The sequence below is a fragment of the Cokeromyces recurvatus genome (assembly GCF_025118155.1).
Source record: "Cokeromyces recurvatus strain NRRL 2243 chromosome Unknown BX663scaffold_3, whole genome shotgun sequence".
In the NCBI taxonomy this organism is placed as follows: Eukaryota; Fungi; Mucoromycota; class Mucoromycetes; order Mucorales; family Mucoraceae; genus Cokeromyces; species Cokeromyces recurvatus.
This window is the reverse complement of record NW_026251389.1, coordinates 58,260-78,609: the sequence shown is the minus strand read 5'-3', so window position 1 is coordinate 78,609 and position 20,350 is coordinate 58,260. Positions and strand designations below refer to the sequence as shown.

General features: G+C 29.8%; 6 protein-coding genes across 6 annotated transcripts; 4 read left to right on the top strand and 2 right to left on the bottom strand.

Moving 5' to 3' along the window:
• Positions 1 to 817: 817 nt before the first annotated feature.
• On the top strand, positions 818 to 2,248 carry BX663DRAFT_495942 (HSF-type DNA-binding-domain-containing protein). The gene is made up of 3 exons (XM_051525712.1): positions 818 to 1,083; positions 1,212 to 1,717; positions 1,817 to 2,248. The coding sequence occupies exons 1-3, from the start codon at positions 881 to 883 to the stop codon at positions 2,227 to 2,229; spliced, it is 1,122 nt and encodes a 373-aa protein (XP_051386282.1). The 5' UTR covers positions 818 to 880; the 3' UTR covers positions 2,230 to 2,248.
• A 2,153-nt stretch (positions 2,249 to 4,401) lies between these two features.
• On the bottom strand, positions 4,402 to 4,862 carry BX663DRAFT_495935 (uncharacterized protein). Its single transcript, XM_051525711.1, has one exon. It carries the CDS (start codon positions 4,834 to 4,836, stop codon positions 4,537 to 4,539), a length of 300 nt encoding a protein of 99 aa, XP_051386281.1. The 5' UTR covers positions 4,837 to 4,862; the 3' UTR covers positions 4,402 to 4,536.
• A 5,266-nt stretch (positions 4,863 to 10,128) lies between these two features.
• BX663DRAFT_188438 (uncharacterized protein) lies at positions 10,129 to 13,755 on the top strand. Its single transcript, XM_051521702.1, has 5 exons — positions 10,129 to 10,266; positions 10,359 to 10,847; positions 10,925 to 11,491; positions 11,549 to 11,732; positions 11,798 to 13,755. The coding sequence occupies exons 2-5, from the start codon at positions 10,590 to 10,592 to the stop codon at positions 13,351 to 13,353; spliced, it is 2,565 nt and encodes an 854-aa protein (XP_051386280.1). The 5' UTR covers positions 10,129 to 10,266; positions 10,359 to 10,589; the 3' UTR covers positions 13,354 to 13,755.
• Positions 13,756 to 13,833: 78 nt separating this feature from the next.
• BX663DRAFT_447701 (uncharacterized protein) lies at positions 13,834 to 16,272 on the top strand. The gene is made up of 5 exons (XM_051523701.1): positions 13,834 to 13,963; positions 14,031 to 14,780; positions 14,867 to 15,847; positions 15,899 to 16,132; positions 16,208 to 16,272. Exons 1-5 carry the CDS (start codon positions 13,910 to 13,912, stop codon positions 16,244 to 16,246), a joined length of 2,058 nt encoding a protein of 685 aa, XP_051386279.1. The 5' UTR covers positions 13,834 to 13,909; the 3' UTR covers positions 16,247 to 16,272.
• A 30-nt stretch (positions 16,273 to 16,302) lies between these two features.
• BX663DRAFT_495925 (Aldehyde/histidinol dehydrogenase) lies at positions 16,303 to 18,551 on the bottom strand. The gene is made up of 10 exons (XM_051525710.1): positions 18,450 to 18,551; positions 18,215 to 18,390; positions 18,017 to 18,142; positions 17,898 to 17,960; positions 17,717 to 17,834; positions 17,514 to 17,625; positions 17,382 to 17,463; positions 16,965 to 17,326; positions 16,814 to 16,869; positions 16,303 to 16,745 (listed from the first exon to the last, which is right to left on the bottom strand). The coding sequence occupies exons 1-10, from the start codon at positions 18,511 to 18,513 to the stop codon at positions 16,384 to 16,386; spliced, it is 1,521 nt and encodes a 506-aa protein (XP_051386278.1). The 5' UTR covers positions 18,514 to 18,551; the 3' UTR covers positions 16,303 to 16,383.
• A 635-nt stretch (positions 18,552 to 19,186) lies between these two features.
• Positions 19,187 to 20,121, top strand: BX663DRAFT_548489 (FAR-17a/AIG1-like protein-domain-containing protein; the record flags this gene model as incomplete). Its single annotated transcript, XM_051531081.1, has 5 exons — positions 19,187 to 19,303; positions 19,355 to 19,436; positions 19,517 to 19,551; positions 19,622 to 19,976; positions 20,066 to 20,121. The coding sequence occupies 5 exons, from the start codon at positions 19,187 to 19,189 to the stop codon at positions 20,119 to 20,121; spliced, it is 645 nt and encodes a 214-aa protein (XP_051386277.1).
• Positions 20,122 to 20,350: the final 229 nt, after the last annotated feature.

The following is a 20,350-nucleotide window of genomic DNA, read 5'->3' as shown; positions in this document are numbered from 1 at the left end:
CCATTTTTTCTATATACTTCTTTTCTTTAAAAAAAATAAAATAATAATTGCTAATTTTTTCTTTTTATTTTTTTTCTTTTTTTTTTTTAAGAGACAGGTCGTACCTGTTTTTTCGTTGGAGTTTCCTTTTTGTATAATGAAATAAAAAGGGGTCCTATTAAAAGGATGTAAATTCTTAATTTTCACCTGTTTTGTAATTGATTCTATTCCCGGGGGATGCTTTTTTTCTTCACATTATAGAAAAAAAAAATTAAGGTTTTTTTTTTTGAGTTTTAAAGTTAAAATTCATTATTTCTTTTGCATTAAAATAGAAAAAAGCAATTTTGGCCCACATGAAATTTTCCATTTATTTTTTTCTGTCAAAAAAAAAAAAAAAAAAAAAAATATGTGTGTTTATATGATTATGATCTTTATTAAAATAAATAAAACACCTTTTTAAAAAAGAAATGAAAAAGAAAAAAAAACTCAATAAAAGTAAAAGAATAAAATAAATACATTTATATTACGCATTCTCAAGAGAAATTATAAAATCATTAAATAATATCATTGAACCAAAGTAGGTCAAAAGCTTGATCTTTGTTAAAACTTTGAAGAAAATAGAATAGAAAAAAAAATGAGACAAGAAACTCATCCAATAATGACTTGTTCCCTTTTTTTTTTTTTAACCTCTGCATTAATATGAAACATCATTTTAAAGCTTTTTATATAAACTTTACTTTTCTCTTAAAAAAAAAATAATAAAAAGGTCAACATTTATCTTTATTCTTTTTTATTCTTTTTTTTTATTATAATTATTTTATATTCTTAAGAATTCTATCTTCATTTTTTTTTCTTTCCATTTATATAGAGAAATACTATATATTAAATAAACGTAGAATAGATGTCTGGATTAGATTCATTGCATATAACTGTACCTCAACCAAACTCTTATATGCCTTACAATAATCATCGAAATAGTCTCTCTTCTAATAGTTCATCAAATAATTCTTCGAATGATAGAAATTGGGAACCTCATGAAATAGAAGATTCGCATAGACGTTCTACAAAACGAGGTGTTAGTACATTTATTAGTAAACTTTTTAGGTACCAGAGATAGACAAAAAAAAAAAAATTCAGGAACAAATCTATTTTTAATTGTTGTTTCTAATATATTATTTCCTTTTGATGATGCTTCTTTTTTTTTCTTTGAAATTAAATAAATAAATAAATAGTATGGTCAGTGATAGATGTAATCAACATTTGATTTCATGGAATCCAAGTGGTACATCCTTCCTCGTCTGTAACGCTACCCGGTTCTCTCAAGAAATCCTTCCTGAACATTTTAAACATTCTAATTTCTCAAGTTTTGTTCGACAATTGAACATGTATGGTTTCCATAAGATTAATAAATCCCCACGCGGTCAAAGAGGCAATAATGAGAATGAAATCTGGGAATTCTCTCATCCTAAATTCCAACGAGGTCGACCTGATATCTTGGAAGATATCAAACGAAAGGCGATGGACTCTGAGCTCTTACGTCGTGAGACAGGTGATATTCATGCCTCCTTTGCTATGGTACAACTTTCGCAAGCTGATTTACTACAACAGTTTCGTGTCCTTCAAGAAAATTTTGGAAATCTCTTACAGGGCTTTGAAGAGCTTAAAAAGATTCAACTTCAACAACAGATTATCATTCGAAGATTAGCTGAACGACAAGGTCTTCCTATAGCCACCTCATGTGAGTTCTCTTGATTTTCTTTTTTAAAAAAAAAAAGTGTATATGAATATACATATGTATGTGTGTTACTGATCCTAATCTACCCTTTTATATACATAGTAAATGATTATGAACTTGCTCCTAATAATGGTCAACCTAGTGTGTTTATAACATCTCCTACTGCATCCTCTTATGAACCACTACAACACCAACAGCAACACTGGGATGAACCACAACCACAAATGATCATGCCTTCTATATATCATCACAATAATAATACAAATTCAAATCTGCAGCAACACCCCACTTTTTCTTTCCCGTTAGTTCAAAACCCTTTACCTCCAAGCCCTGTCTCTAGTGTTCTCTTATCTTCTCCATCTTCTCCAACAGATGAACAACAACAATGTGATCTTCACAACAGCAACGAGAATAATAATAACAATAATAATAATAAGAATACCTTCAATAATAATAAGGATTCTTCTACTTTACGACCACAACAAGCACTTACAGTTAGTTATCCTAATCATTAATTTACCTTTTTTTTTTTAATTGCCTATTTATATTTTGTACAGTTCCTCAATAATATTCAATTCACCCTGTTATTTGATATAAAGTTGTAGTTTTTGTGTTTTTTTTTATTTTTTTTTTTGTTGTTGTTGCTGTTGCTGTTTTCTTTTGTACGATTGTGAATATTTAAAATTGGGGGTTATTATTATTATTATTATTCTATCATTTCTCTTTTGAAAGAAAAAAAATAATTCTATTAAGAAAAAGAAGCTTATCATGTAGTAATGAATGGATATCTTTAAAAGGATAAATAGGTTGAAATTGATTTTATATGATGAGTTTTCATATTATATTTTTATTTATTTATTTTTTAAATAGAAAGAAATAGGTTAATGATAACGGATTTTTCTTTTTATTTTTTTTTTTTTTTTTTTTGGGGGGGGGAAAGGTGTTGTATTTATTCTAGAATTAAATTTAAGCAGATATTCTGGACTCTCTCCTCTCGTGATTGTAAAAAAATACAAGTATAGTATTCACTACTAGTTTTAATAATAAACGAGTTAATAAGTTTTTTATTATTATTATTATTATAACTATTAACAAACAGAGGGATACTAATTATATATACATATTTATATACATTATCATCCTCATTGTAAGCATCCTATAATCATATGTCTTGACTCATGGGTTATACAGTTAAATAGAATAAAATAAAATGACTTGAATGAGTACATAATGACAAATTTTACTGCATTAACTCTTTCTTTCCCCCCCCCAGGCCAATTCAAAAAAAAAAAAAAAAAAAAAAAAAAAAAAAAAGAGTAATATTAAATAAGAGTAGAGAAAAAAAAATGATTCTGTCTGCTCAAAGGAAGAGAGAGTGTGGGGGGGGGGAAAGAATAGAATTACCTTTATCAAGTAAAAAAAAAAAAATATGGATTTTATGGAAATTCTCTTCGTAATTGGGACGAGATGTCTCTATTTTTTTTTTTCAAAGAAGAATCTTTTCAACTGCGTTTTGGACAAAGTGGGAGAGCAGTAGAGCGAGGGAAGGAAGGGGCCAAAAAAAAAAATCAAGTTACATAGTTAAAATGCATTGACAAAGAGATTATGATGGCAGTGGAAGGGGTAATATGTATATGTATATAATATACGGGTGCCGTTGATACCTGCTTTTTTTTATTTTTTTGAGATTGTTACTACGAATCATGCCTGTAGGAAGGCGGATCTTAATTGGGAAAGTAGATAAATATAAAGCTTTGGTCAAGTAGAGGCGAGTAGTCGATTCTGCTTTATATGAGCTTGGTACTTGTACCTATCATCGTGAAAGAGGAAACTCTTAAAGCGAATGGTTTTGGTAAAGCTATACCAAGGAGAGGAAGAATAAAGGAATTCTCAGTTGAAATAGGTGTAGGCTGTGCAGGAGTACGGATATGCGGGATTGGAGGAAGCTAAATGGTGTTTAGCAAGTAAATTTTTCGGATTTTAGATCTCACGCTGAGTGTCGGCAAGTTGAGAAGGCAAATGGGAAATTTGTTGTTAGAGGGGATGGAAAAAAAAAAACTAATTGATCATTATTACTATCAGCAGTTAGAAGCGGAGGGGAATTATTATCCACTCAACTAAAACTCTTTATATATTTTTAAGCTATTATATATTCTTGAGTAATTCAATATATGAATGACTATTCATATTCTCTGCTTAATTAAGGACAAACAAATCATTAAAATTTCTAGACATAGAAACATTATTTAGAAGCCATGGAAAGATACTTTCAACAAAAAAAAAAGGAGTTAATAGGTTAATGAACAAAATTAGTAGTTAGTGTCAAGGACAAAGACTGACCATCTACCTTGAAACAACATAACAATAGATTATATCTTTTATTACCTCGTATATGATAATATAAGTGTCAAAAGATTAGCTGTCAGGAAAAAAAAAACTAAAGATCAAGTTTATCTCTTATTTTTTATATTGATCGTAATTGGCAGTATTTCACGTAAGAACTAAAAATGAAAGCATATCCTCTGATAGAACATTAAATGAGTTTCGTTAAAGAATAGGGGGGAGGAAATACAGATGCCTTCCATCCACTCTTTTTTTTTTTTTTCATTTTTGTATAAGAATAATTGACTTGATATATTTTTTGTTCTCCATTACAACGTCTTCATTTAATAATAATTAATTTTTTTCCCAATCCATAGTTTGTATATAACAAGAGATGTTATTTATTATTTATTTATTTTTTATTTTTTTTATTTTCTTTTTTTTTTCTGTAGTGCTTTATATGTATACATTGAATAATAATAATTTACAAAGAATCATCTCTACCAAGATGCTTTTTTAACTCCGGGAAGGTCTCCATTTAAAGCCTTTAAACGAAATTGAAATCGACAAAGTCTAAATTCGCGTAAAATACCACTTCCATGACCAGTAGCAACACAACGATTATGAATATGAGTAGGTGAGGAATTTTTAGGCATTGAATTAAGCTGAAGTTGGGCTTGGTGACGTATACGAGCAGGTAATGTTTCGTTGCGAGTAATATATTTAAAAGCTTGACGAGTGATTTCGTTGTTGGCAACTGCCTGACGTGCTTTTATATCACGAAGTATACGAGATCTCATGATGTTTATAAATGTATAAATGTATATTATGTGGAGAACTCCAAAAAAAAAAAATGAATAGGGGTGGTGGTTTAAGGCATATCCAAATATGGTAGAAAGATGGTCACGAATACTGCCCAATTATATCTCATTGCAGAATTTTTATACTTTTAAACAAACAAGATATTAACTATATCAAAATTGCCCAAGCTAAATTATCAATGATAAAAGGTACTAAAAAAAATCATCCTTTTAGGAGCAACGGTAAGAAATAAAAGTTAAAGAAGAGCAAAGTGTAGCTATGACACTATTATTGAGTGAGTGAGTGAGAGAGAGGAAGAAAGAGAGAGAGAGGAAGAAAGAGAGAGAGAGAGAGAGAGAGAGAGAGAGAGAGAGGAAAGGGGAGGTAATGAAGGAATTGTTGATCAGATCGTGATGATAGTGAAGGTGGGTTTTTATGGTGGAAAAGGTAATTAAGTTCATGAAAGTTTGTATACATAACTGACCAACGGATATACCAAGGAAAGATATTAAAATATATGCGTGATCATAGCATGTACAGTATTTTAATCTAAAGTGAGATAATTGAAAAAAAAAAACAAAATAAAAATATCCCAATCTGCTTTTTCTTATCTTCTCTTTATGGAACCACCTCTAAAGTTTATTACAGTTAAAATTTCAGTTGCTGATATTGGATAGAAAGTAAGATACGTTCCACTACTTAATAATCTCGTAGTTAATATTCATGTTAATGTAACGTATACTTTTTACATTTTTTTTTATCCAAAAATCAGTCAATGATCCCTATTTTCTTCTAAAGAATTTTGCAAATATTGATTTTTTTATAGAAAAGTATTCTTGTCACTACTTAAAAGCTATAGCGCAACTAAACGAAGGCTTACAACTAGGTAAACAGGATATAGGGATCTTATTAGCAAGCATCAAGATAGTTATTACTACTATTACTTACAATAATATTGCTCTCATAAACCATTAGAGCTGAAGTAGGCTCAAGGAATAGCTAGTTAGGAGGTAGTAGAAAATCAATACTGAGTACTTAAATGGTGTTGCGTCTTATCTCAGAAATAAATTACGTATCTTTCTTTTTTTCTTCTTTAGCGTAATTTTGAAGAAAAAAGTAAAGCCTGCTACCTAGGAAAAATGAATTGAAGAAGAAAAACAATTCAGCTAATCATGATATATCAACTGAAGTAGAAACTATTACCAAGTTAATACATTAGAGTAAAAATGGCCATATCATCCAGAAATGTGGACACCCTGCTAAAGGGCTTCTTCCTACATTAATATGATTCAAAATATCTTCAACTCATACTCCTCTGACTATCAATCTTCAAAAGGATCATCATGCTATATGTGTAAAGCTAATTCTATCAAATAATATCTCAAAGATCACTACAAACTTGCATGCTTTTGAAAAGCCTATCAAGATAGGTATTTTAACTATTTTCCCTCAACGAAAGATCTTCATTCCATCATACATGACTATTGATACGTACATTTTAAATATTCAATTTTATTTCTCTTGAACAAAGGTCGTTTTAATAAATACCATAGTACTTAAGAAGTATCATAAACCCCCCCTCCCGATTCATAATATAATAATAATAAAATAAAGTAGTTAATGATCTTCTTTGACCTAGAGTCATTTGTTAAAGACTTGGTGAAACTTGAAGGCAACAATTATAATATTACTAGAGCATTTAAAATGGAAAAGAAGAGTACAAAATATTTATTCAAATTTACAACTACTGCAGTAAGTGAGAGTTTAATAGGTGCTTCTTAGATGAAGCTAATTATCACAATGTCCTTGTTTACAAATCTTATCATTAGAACATTAATAAAACGAAAGAAATTTAATAAAGATACGTACATAATAAGCGATTCACTAATGCTGATATGACTATATTATCCAACTATGATGATTAATTATAAGGGATAGAATAATTGTTATTAATAATGACAATAAGCTATATTAAAACTATTTATTATATTATAGTTAATAGAACTTTGTTGATATAACGTACATCACTTATAAGTTCGTATTATCTCCTCAGAAAAGAAAAGAAAACTTTCTTTCTTCTACAGTAATTGCCGATTGTTTTATAGCTCTCTATTCTATCTTAATTGTAAATGACAACAAAAAAAAAGTATTTTGAAACGCGACTTCTTTAGCATTGTGTATATATATATGAAAGATGACCTTTTATATTGCACCTAATGTATTATATAATTGACTAAACAGATAGTTAAATACATACATATCAATATTTATGTATATACAAGTATTCTTAAACGATTAGCAGCCATTATTTACTATTGTATCATAATGAATGCTAATGCAAATTCCATATGTTTTATAGTCAAACAAGATTGTTAAGTCAACTACTAGTTTTTTTTTTTTTTTTTTTAATATAACTATTAAAATCATGTTTGTTTTGAAACATGTATACATTAAAAGGTTTAAAAATAAAAATAAAAATAAAAATAAAAATAAAAATAAAAATAAAAATAAAAATAAAAATAAAGATTTTTATTAAATAACTTTAACAAGCGTATTGAAAATAATATGCAAATCTCTGTTCCACATCCAAAAAAGGGAAGAAAAGTGGCGCGAGAATGACAGCTTCGTTGAATGAATTCATTCACAATCATAATGAAGTTATAATCATCCAATCATATTTTACGGTAAGATTTTTTTTTAGTAACAGTTCCAACAAAATTATCCTTTTTTGATTATTAATAATAAACTATTATGCAATCTGGATCATAATACAGCAATGAGCAATATTTTTTGATATGCTTACATATACATTAGTAATAGTGCATAGTTCAGTCTTATTAATGACAATAATCGTAGCATATTTAGTTTTTTCATATCACGGATATTTTTTTAAGTATAATCTTTTTTTTTTAGGGTTGAAGCTTCTATTTCTTATATTGAATCGACCTCATTTTTTAATTAGTTTATAATCTTTTGATGATAAAGTTGCATTAAAAAAAAAGAAAGGACGTTTATACTGTATTTACAATTGAAGTCTAAGCCGATATTAATAAAGGTACACAATAAAAAAAGGGGAGTGGAGAAATAAGCACGTTCATATTGTCACTTATCTAATAGTAGACTCCTCTTGAGGTTTCACTTGTATGGCATATTATATTGTTCTAAAACGTAGTTTTGATATGATGTAAAGGTTTATAAAAGAAGAAGAACTCAAAATATGTATCATACGTAATTTAAATGACGAAAGAAAGTAGAGCCTCAGTTCTTTAACAGTTAGCTAGTTACCGAACATGTATGATAGGTGTGAGGGTATTATTTAAAAAAGCAATAGAGATATTCAAAAAGGGAGACTGTTTCGACGGATAAAATAAGCACTATGAATATTCTTGATCTCTTGCCCTCCGATGTTGCTAAATTTGGGAGTGATGAAAATAGTAGATGAAAATCATTTACATCTACTTGAAAAGAAGGACTTGTAGTAGTGAAGAAGTAACCTTCTAGCTATATTTCATAATTTCACAGCTTATAGTTACATGGAGCATTAAAAACTTATTACAACATTTCATCTTCAGCTCTCATATTTTTATAGAATGATGCATAATATGTTAAATTAAACGAGAATATCTTAAACCTAATAAATATAGATTGGGCCAACATTTTTTTTTTATCTTGATATGCTTTGTATACTCTATTTTATTGGACAATGCGGAATCAGTTTTGTAAATAAACTGCATAAAGCCACACAATAGGATAATAATATACTATATTTAGTTAAACATAAAGAGATATTCATATCTGTACACAATACTAGACAGTATGAAAGTGTTTATATTTAGTTGATGAACGGAAGAGTTGAAACTAATCATGGATAATTTGTTAGTAGTATCATGCATCAAGCTACACACTATTGTTAATATCTCCATGATCTATATCGACAAACCCATTTAAACATTATGGATGCTTCTTGACGTATAATTTAGTAATATCGATACACAAGATTGAAAGAGATGATTCACAAAGATAATAAAAAAAAGAAGTCTTACTTAAAAGAATATCCATAACATGATGTAGCAAAAGCATGTTTCATTATGAAATACATCATCATACTACACATTATGTTCATATAGTGTGCATATTAAATACATATACACACCCTTATATACACACCCTAACATATGAAGGTCGAAACAACTTTAATAGCTTCTATCTATTTATTTTTACAGCTAAATAAAGAAATGTTCTATTAAGATACATTATATATCTAAAAAAAAAGAACAAATAACGATACAATGATTCAATGCTTTATTACCTACTACAATAATAAAATTTTGGCTCAGTAATAGCTCAGTTACTTTTCACCCAAAAAAAATCATCAATATTTTGCAAGGACTATTATGTAATATAAACTCCGACAACAATAGTATTAAAAAAATTAATGAAACCAAAAAAGGTAATAATATGATGTCAAATAGCTTCAATTACTATTATTATTATTATTTTTTTTTTTTTGAGTTTTGATTACTCTCTCATATTCAAGTATTAATTTAAAAAACAAGATCGTTTTTAATAAAAAGGAGTATATGTATTCAATTAATTAATTTATCATTGAACGGAATGAAATAATACAACAAGCTTTCTATCAGCTTTTCTAATTTAAACATAAAACTATTGTCTCTATTTCGACCTTTCTTGATTCTCTTGGATAACAACTTTGAATTCTATTTTTCCTACACAAGGAAAAAAAAAGGGTTCAATGTTTTACCATACAATGATTAACAAGCTATTCCAAAAATATAATGTAAAACGACTGTGTTGTGTAGTTTTTTTGAAATTGTGTTTAATATAAGTTTTGCGTCTATTTAGTGTTTCTAACTATTGCAATTATGTATCTTACTTATTCTATACAATTGTTATTTTAAAGGTTTTAGAAGACGAGTATGAAAAAAGTTAATAAGCAAAAAAATCAAAACTAAAAACTCAGTAAATAGATCATTGTTGTCAATGCTTAACATCATATTATTGGCCAAGTGTCAGAATAATGTATATTCGGTTTTTTAAGTAAATATTATAATAATCTTGATTCTTTTAATGATAAAATAAAAAATAAAAAAAAGAAGAATAAGAGAATGTATATATAACAACAATTCTACTCTTTTTTAATATATGAGCTATAATATGGATTGCAAAATAATTGTAGCAATAGCCCAGCTTATTAAAAATAAAAATAGTACTAGTTAACTTCAATTAAAAAAAAAAAAAAAAAAAAAAAATAAGGTTAACCCTGATATTGTTTTAAATTAATAAATAATTCTGCTGAGTGTAATTCTCTAAGACTTTAAAAACAAAGATACATATAATAAAAAATGAAACAACTGGAGACTATGGCTCAACAACTAAAATAGCAACAAGTGTATAATGTAATATTTCTTGTAAAATATCAACATAAAGACAAAAGAAAGTCAATGAGAGCGAACAATAGTTCCAAAGTCAATCATTTTTATTTATGAATTTAAATTGATAGGGTATTTATAAGGATGGTTAAAGAGGTCTGAGATAAGATGTGAATCAGAAAAATGTTAGTTACGACCAAGTAAGATATGTTATAGATAATGAAGTGTTAGATGCTTTGATATTACTTGATATTATTTGATAAAGTAGATCACAAGTGTTTCAAGGGGATCAAGACAGAATTCCTTGGATAACTTTATGATCCATATGTTTAATCAAAAACCATGACATTACAAGTCAGCTCATGACAGTATATATATATATAAAGAAAATGGATCCAAGAAAAAAAAACTTTATAGTCTATTTGACTTTTTGTTTTCATATGGTCTATAAATATAGTATACTTTTAGTAGTAACGTACTTAGTTACTAGTATATTTGCTTATAGAATACCTAATTATGGTACACAACAACTAAGATCAACTAACCAAAGTTTGAAGTCGTTATTCACTAAACGAAGAGAAAATTATGTTTGTTCTAAAGATAATAATCCTTCTTTAATGGTAAACATAATATATTTTATACTTAAAGGAGTTTATATTAAAAATAAACTTGAAAATATTCATATATGTATATATAGTTGACACACTTTTCTGCTGTCATATTTGGTGATTTCGAAACTTATGGTGGACAAGATATTCTTGGACCTTTAGCTGTACAAGGAAAATTCAAAGCTAACGCCTATATGGTGAATGCTAATGGAAATGTCGATTGTTCTAACAAAAACGATATCAATTCCTACGGTCTTGTTGTTGGTGGCTCTGTTGATGCCAATGAGGTTCGTGTTCGTGGTAATATGATTGTCCCTGAAGGTACTACAGGTCTTCAAGAAACTATGGGTTCTTGTAGTATTAATTATGGTACTGGTCTATATGATTTTGATCAAGCTCGTTCAAATGCTATCAGTGCATCAAAAATTTTGGCAAATATGAGTCCTAATTTATATTTGGATTCTAATGGAAGACTTAATTCAATTGGAAGCGCTACTAACGGTTTTAATGTTATCACATTCAACTCATGTAATGGTGGTAACTGTAATCTTTATCCTGGGAAAATGTCTGACCCCAATGCCATTCTTAAAGGTATTGGTAACTGGAATGGACCTCAAGGAATGTCATGGCCAAGATCTGGTACTCTTGTTCTTAATGTACGTTATGCATTATATTACATATATGTATCTATTACTTACTCTTTTAATATATAGATTCCTGTTGATGCTGACTCAACCTTTACCCTTATTGGTAATCTTCCTACTCAAGGAATGGACCCATGTCAAACTATTTTCAACTTCTATCCAGCTGATTCTAATGGTAGATATAGCTCTGGACATTTTACTTTAAAACGTAATACCGGCAGTAATTTTGGTGGTTTTACATTAGCTCCTGAAGGTAATTCTTAAAAAAATAAATAAGTAAAAAAAGTAAACAACAATTACTAAATTATTCAATAATAGCTTCCATTGTTGATGGTTCAACTGGCGCATTTTCTGGTACTGTTATCGGCGCACATTATACTTGGGGCGGCAGTGGTATTGAAATTCACAATTATCAAGCTGCAGGAGGCAGCTGCCAAAATTTTAGAGGATGCTTACCCATTTCTAACGATAATTCCAAACAAAAGGAAAAACCAAAAACAACTACTACCACAATTGTAACTACCACTGCTACCACTGATAGTGCAATTACAACTGAAGCTTCTACTCACCACCACCATCATCAGTCTACTACCACTGCTACTACTGAAGCTTCTACTCATCATCACCATCATCAATCTACAACTACTGCTACTACTGATAGTGCTGTTACCACTGAAGCTTCCACTCATCATCACCATCATCAATCTACAACTACTGCTACCACTGAAGCTTCTACTCATCATCACCATCATCAGTCTACTACAACTGCTACTACTGAAGCTTCTACTCATCATCACCATCATCAATCTACAACTACTGCTACTACTGATAGTGCTGTTACCACTGAAGCTTCTACTCACCACCACCATCATCAATCTACAACTACTGCTACTACTGATAGTGCAATTACAACTGAAGTTTCCACTCACCACCACCATCATCAGTCTACTACAACTGCTACTACTGAAGCTTCCACTCACCACCACCATCATCAATCTACAACTACTGCTACTACTGATAGTGCTGTTACCACTGAAGCTTCCACTCATCATCACCATCATCAATCTACAACTACTGCTACCACTGAAGCTTCTACTCATCATCACCATCATCAGTCTACTACCACTGCTACTACTGAAGCTTCCACTCACCACCACCATCATCAATCTACAACTACTGCTACTACTGATAGTGCAATTACAACTGAAGTTTCCACTCACCACCACCATCATCAGTCTACAACTACTGCTACTACTGATAGTGCAATTACAACTGAAGCTTCCACTCACCACCACCACCATCAGTCTACCACTACAACTGAAGCTTGTAATCACCACCATCATCATCACCCTACTGCTACAACTGAAGCTTGTAATCACCACCATCATCATCACCCTACTGCTACAACTGAAGCTTGTAATCACCACCATCATCATCACCCTACTGCTACAACTGAAGCTTGTAATCACCACCATCATCATCACCCTACTGCTACAACTGAAGCTTGTAATCACCACCATCATCATCACCCTACCACTACAACTGAAGCTTGTAATCACCACCATCATCATCACCCTACTGCTACAACTGATAGTGCCACTACAACTGAAGCTTCTAGCCAACACCACCATCATCGCCACCATCATCACCAACATTCATCTTCAGTTGATACTTCCTCATGTATATCATCAAATAAAAATTGTTCTAAAAAATGCCACCATCAACCTAATAACACAGACACAAATGCTACTTGTAGAACAACTCAAAATGCTTCTAAACATCATACTAAACCTACAAGAACTTGTCCTGCCGGTTGCGTACAAACAGTTACAGTTACTGAGAATATATATGTCACTGTTACCGCATCACCCTAATTTATTGTATATGCTTAATATTCATTATTTTAATACTTATAAAAATATGTAAATAAGAAAAAAATAAAATAAAAATTGATCTGTGGCATAGTATTATTAATTAATGTTTATGTGCATTGGAGAATAGTTTATTTGAAATAAAATATTTGTATATAAAAACTATGTTGATAAAGTTCATTTTGTTATTTTTGATCTAGCTGAATTAATTCTTTTTTATTAATTGCAATGATTATAGGAACATCATTCAATAATGAAAAAAAAAAAAAAAAAAAAAAAAAAAGAAAATAAAAAGTAACAACCAGTAACATAAAAGAATATAGAAATCAAAATTGATTAATGCTTACCCAAATGACGTAAAAAAAAAGAAAAGAGAATAAAGAAGTGGCTTGAGATCTAAATGTTATTATATCCTTGCTACTTCAAAGCCCGCTCACAAGCAATTCCTAACATTAATTTCTTTTTCACTTTCTATATTTATAATATTTATCTTTGTTTTTTTTGTTTTTTTTTTCTTCTTGTTTTGTGTTTTGTATATATACAAGATCATTAGCATATAATGGATCCTAAACAAACAACAACTGGATTTGGTAAAAATCCACGACCACCAAAGGTGAGCAAATAAAAATAAAAATTACTGTCTTCTTCATTTCATTTAAACCTTTTACTATTATTATTAGGTCAAGAACAAGAGCGCAGCGCCTATTCAAATCACAGCCGAACAAATCCTTCGTGAAGCTCATGATCGTCGTTTAGAACCTACTCACAGTATCCCTCAACAAAAGATTGCTGATCTTGAAGAACTAGGCGAGTTTCGTCAACGTAAACGAAAAGAATTTGAAGATAACATTCGTAAAAACCGTTTGAACATTAGTAATTGGATCAAGTATGCCAACTGGGAAGAGAGTCAAATGGAATTCCAACGTGCTCGTTCTGTTTTTGAACGTGCACTCGATGTTGAATGGCGTAATAATGCTATTTGGTTACGTTATGTTGATATGGAATTGAAGAATAGAAACGTAAACCATGCTAGAAATTTATTGGATAGAGCCACAACTCTATTGCCTCGTGTTGACCAGTTTTGGTACAAGTATACGTATATGGAGGAAACATTAGGCGAGGTACCTAAGGCTAGAAATGTATTTGAAAGATGGATGAAATGGGAACCTGGAGAAAATGCCTGGATGGCTTATATAAAGATGGAATTAAGATATGATGAGAAGCAAAGAGCTCGTGCAATCTATGAACGATTTGTGAGTATTCATCCAGAACCTGCTAATTGGATCAAATGGGCTCGATTTGAAGAAGAACATAATAATTTAAATAAATGCAGAGAGATCTACACTGCAGCTCTTGAATTCATGGGCGATGAGAAATTAGACCAAAAATTACTTGTTGCCTTTGCGAAATTTGAAATTAAAGCTAGAGAGGTAAAAAAAAAAAAAAATCTTTTTATACCAGTATGTACACAATATAGTATTTACTAGATTTTTTTTTTTTACTATTATTGTTTTAGTATGAAAGAGCTCGCGTTATCTTTAAATATGGTTTAGATCGTCTTCCTAAATCAAAATCACAATCGCTTTATAATCAATACACCAATTTCGAAAAGCAGTATGGCCATAAGGCAGGCATTGAAGAAGTTGTGATTGGAAAAAGACGTGTACAATATGAACAAGAGATTGACGAAAATCCCAAAAACTATGATATTTGGTTTGATTATGCAAAATTAGAAGAATCAGCAGGTGAACCAGCTCGAGTTCGTGAAGTTTATGAACGTGCTATTGCGCAAGTTCCACCAGCTGAAGAAAAGCGATTTTGGAGACGATACATTTATCTCTGGATTAATTATGCCCTTTATGAGGAACTGGAAAATAAGGATATTGAACGAACACGAGAGATTTATGAACAATGCATTCAACTGATACCACATAAAAAATTTACCTTTGCAAAGATTTGGTTACTTTACGCTCAATTTGAGATTAGACAGATGGATATCACAAAGGCAAGAAAGTTACTGGGAAGAGCGATTGGCCAATGTCCTAAAAATAAGCTTTTCAAGGGTTATATTGATTTAGAATTTCAATTAAGAGAATTTGACCGTTGTCGTACGATTTATACAAAATGGATTGAATACGATTCATCCAACTGTTCAGCTTGGATTCAATTTGCCGAGATGGAAAAGAATGTGTTGGATGAGGTTGAAAGATGTCGTGCTATTTTCGAGTTGGCCGTTTCTCAAGAACATCTTAATATGCCTGAATTATTATGGAAGGCCTATATTGATTTCGAAATTGGAGAAGAAGAATATGAAAAGACAAGAGACCTTTATTATCGCTTATTGGAACGTACTGAACATGTTAAAGTCTATATTAGTTTTGCACAATTTGAACTCTCTATACCGTATGAAGATGGAAATGCGGAAGGTATTAGACGTGCTCGTAAGATCTTTGAAGAATCTTATAACAAGATGAAGGAGAAGGAGCTTAAAGATGAGGTATGAATTATTTATTAACAAAGTAACTATGATTAACTTGTATTATAATAGCGTGTTCTTTTACTTGAAGCATGGAAAGACTTTGAAGAGAACTACGGCACAGATGAAACAAAGGAAGTGGTTACTAAGAAAATGCCTAAAGTTGTTAAGAAGAGAAGAAGAGCTGCTGATTCAACTGAAGATAATGTTATTTGGGAAGAATACTTTGACTATATCTTTCCTGATGATGAAGTTCAAAATCGTTCACTTAAATTCTTACAAATGGCACAAGCTTGGCAAGCAAAGGTAAATTTGTTTATTATTATTTTTATTTATTTATTTTTAAGAGAAGGGACATGTACTAATACCTATTTATTATAGCAAAAAGAAAAAAGCAATACATCAGAAACTAATGAATAAAGTTAATAAAGTGTTTTTACATTATGTACATATTTGTGTATACAAATATATATATATTTTTTTTATGTTGGTGAAGAATATATTCTTCATATACGTTTTTATTTATTTTGCTCCATAATAAGATTATTATACTCTCCTTAAAGCTTACTTTCATTCTTCTTTTTGCCTTCATTCTTAAAAAAGATATGATAAGAAGATTTAAAAGTAGTAAAGATAGCCTTCACCTTATTGATCCATCCTTCAGGCAAACCCATTGTAAGCATTGTAAAGAAAATGGTCTTATTATCTGAATAAGGAGGATAACGACTCATCAAGATACCCTCAAGTCCAGATGATTTAATCATCGTTGTACGTTCATGAGTAAATGTTTCAAATGATTTAATTCCATGATAAGAACCCATACCGCTTGGCCCAACACCACCAAAAGGTAAAGCTAGTTCCTGAACATGCATTAAAACATCATTTACTACAACACCGCCAGATTGAGTTTGATCAAGGACTATATTAAAGAGAAAGAATTGTAAGGGGAGATTTTTTTTTTTGTTTCAAAGTTATATTCTATTTTACTTTTTTCTCTTGTTACTTTATCATCTGTAAAAATATATAAAGCCAATGGAGTATCTCTGATAATTAATAAAATATTATTAACAAAAGTGTAATTTCAAAGTGTAATTTAAAAAAAAAAAAAAAAAAAAAAAAAAAAAAAAAAAAAACTTACTTTGAGTTCACAATTCGAATAGCTTCGTCTATATCTTCAACAGGAACAATAGGAAGAATAGGACCAAAGATTTCTTGATCCATTAATGGATTTCCAGCTGGTTCAACAGGACTAATGACAGTAGGAGCAATATATAAATCACTTTTATCCGTCTGACCTCCTATTACTATCTTTTTTGGATCATTGACAGAATCAATCAAGCTTTTGAGTGCATCAAATCGACGTTCATTCACCATTCGACAGAGAGAGTCTGATTTTTGAGGATCTTCTTCGAATCGCTCATAAATGACCTTTCTGCAGATGTCGACAAATTCATTTACATTATTTTTTGGAATGAGGACATAGTCTGGAGCAACGCAGATCTAAAATAAAATGAAATAAATAATGGCTATACATATATATAAAGAATATATTTACTTGTCCACCATTAAAAAGTTTTCCCCAAATAATACGATTTGCAGCAATTTGAAGGTTTGCATCTGGAGCAATAATAACAGGCCTATTTATATAATTTGTGAAAAGGGGAATTTACATTAGAAATCGACTTACGATTTTCCACCAAGTTCAAGTGTAACGGGTGTTAAATGCTTTGATGCTGCTGCCATAATAATCTTGCCAACTGCTCCATTACCCGTATAAAATATATGATCAAATTGTTCAGCTATATGTATATAAACGTTATAACAACATTTATATATTTATATATATATGTGTATAAATATTGTTTTGATTTGTTTTTTTTTTCTTATTACATAAAAGTGCTGTTGTTTCTTCAACACCTCCTTGTACAACTGAATAAGAATGTGGATCAAGATATTCAGGAAGAACATTAGCTATAAACTCTGAAGTATGACTTGCTACTTCTGAGGGCTATTTTTTTTTCTTATAAATTAACTTTTGTATATGAATGCGAATGTGTAATATGCCTAATACCTTCAAGAGTACACAATTACCAGCTGCAATTGCACCCACAAGTGGAAGTAAAAGTAAATGAATCTATTAAAAAAAAATTAATAGCGTAAACAATAAAGACGTATGAAAAAAAAAATTACAGGGTAGTTCCAGGAACCTATAATTAAAACAACACCCTTTGGTTCCTTTCTTATTGTACATTTATCCAATGAGTTTACTATAAAGTGAGGTTTAACTGATGTAGTCTTTGTTAATTTGTTAAGATTCTATACGTCAATAAATACATATACATATGTGTGAGAAAAGACCTTTTATATAATAAAACCATGATATGTTACGTTAAGCATATAATCAATTTCAGCAGAAACAGGCGCTATTTCACCAATAATCGTCTCAAGTTCATGTTTATGAAGGTCCTTTTTTAAGACATGAATTATATCATTTTCTCTTTCACGTAAAAATCTTTGAAAATGAATCAATTGTTGTCTTCTGTAATCTTTGTCTTTTGTAAGGCCTACGCAATCATATAATTACATGTATGTTTGTTTGTTTATTTGTTTTTTAATCCTATACCTTGTTGAAAGGTTTTACGTAATGAGTGAACAATAGAAGGAATATCTTCTATTTTAGTATACATTATGGAAATGAAGGAAAGAGAAAAAAAGAAAAAGAAAAAAAAAAAAAAAAAAAAAAAAAAAAAAAAAAAGAAAGTTGCATTAAAATTAATTTGTCATTTTAAACTTGCCAAATTTGTAATAATAAGAACAAGATATGCTACTGCATACGTAAAATGATGATGTAACTGTAAAAGCTGATTTGCCCTAGTTAATTCAAAAAAAAAAAAAAAAAAAAAAAAAAAAAAAAAAGTGAACAGCCAATTTAACATAGCTACTTTTTATACGAAGCAGACTTACCATTTATGCTTTGAAAGAAATTTTAAATCTATAATAATAAGCTGTCATGGTATCTTAGCTAGCCAAAGCTACCTTGAGATACTGTGACAATACGGTTGCAATAATGCCAAAAAATATATACATATATGTATACATATATTCATCAAATCTCTAATGAAATACTAACTGGTCAAGATGGCCCCTCTGTATTATCTCGTTAGAAACCAACAAGCTAGTCCAAAAATACTGTATTATCATTAACATACGTATTATTATGGATATATTACTGAGTTGAACGGTTTATTACCGAATTAGACCGCCGATAATGATGGAAATGATGTTTTATATTTATAATATTACCCTTTTTTTTCTTTCTTTCTTTCTGTCTTTCTTTCTTTCTTTCCCGTCTTGTACAGCATGACGCATAAAGGATTGAATTTGTTTATTGTTACTGCAGGTCTATGTGTAAACCTGTATGGATTATATGGTGTAAAAATCGGTGTACCTATGGTGGGCTATAGTGGTCATTTTCAAGTAAGTTATAACCTAGCAATAATAACATATAATGATATTTATCTTGTGTAGTTTTTAACTATTGTCGGTCTTTTGGTAGCCACTTTATCCTCTTTTGCTCGCATTATTAATTTATTAACAGGAAAACTTCAAGGTAAAAAAAAAGAAGAAAAATATGGGTAGAGAAAAAAAAAAAGACGCGATAAGATATTTATGTATTTTATATTATTATAGTGATTTATGAATCCTTGACTGCTATTGCCACACCTGTAAATATATACATACATATACATATATATATATAACATACGCGCATATTAATATCATTATTATTTCTAGGTAGAAGGGTTAATTAGCATTTTATATTGGCCTATTATGCTGTATGATAAAGAAATGCTGGTACCCAAAGATACTATATTTGATTTACCTTTAAAGTTAGATTTGAGTCTACATCTTTTTCCTACTATTGTGTGCTGGATCGACTTTATGGGATTTAACAGAGGATTTAAAAGATCCCCTATTCATATCTTTTCCATTTACTTTTTCACTTTTCTTTATTATGTTTGGGTTAATGTATGTTATGAGCATAATGGATATTGGCCTTATCCTCTCTTAGGTTTATTTAAGAATAATGCTCAAAGAGGCGTTTTCTTCATATTCTGCGGTTGGTTTTGTTCTTTACTTTATAAAACAAGTAACTATTTAGTTTAGTGAATGGAAAAAAAAAGGGGGGAGGGCGGAGAGAGATTAACATATGTATTTACTTTTTTTTATGTAACATAGTTGCAAAAGGACATGAACTATTCCATGCAAAGAAAGAAGAAATAAAAACAGAGTAATAGTAACACTAAGGTGTATGTATGTATACATGAAGCAAAACCTAAATATCATCGCTTATGGATTGAATCATATAAAGTCTCTCTAATTGATAATAAAATACTAATAGGAAAGAAAAGTATGATTTGTAGCTTGATTACTTGACTAAAGCAATCAATTTATTGGAATCAATTCTTCTTTAAAAGTGTAAAATAAACTATAAATGTGAAAGGGAATATTTATTTATTTAGT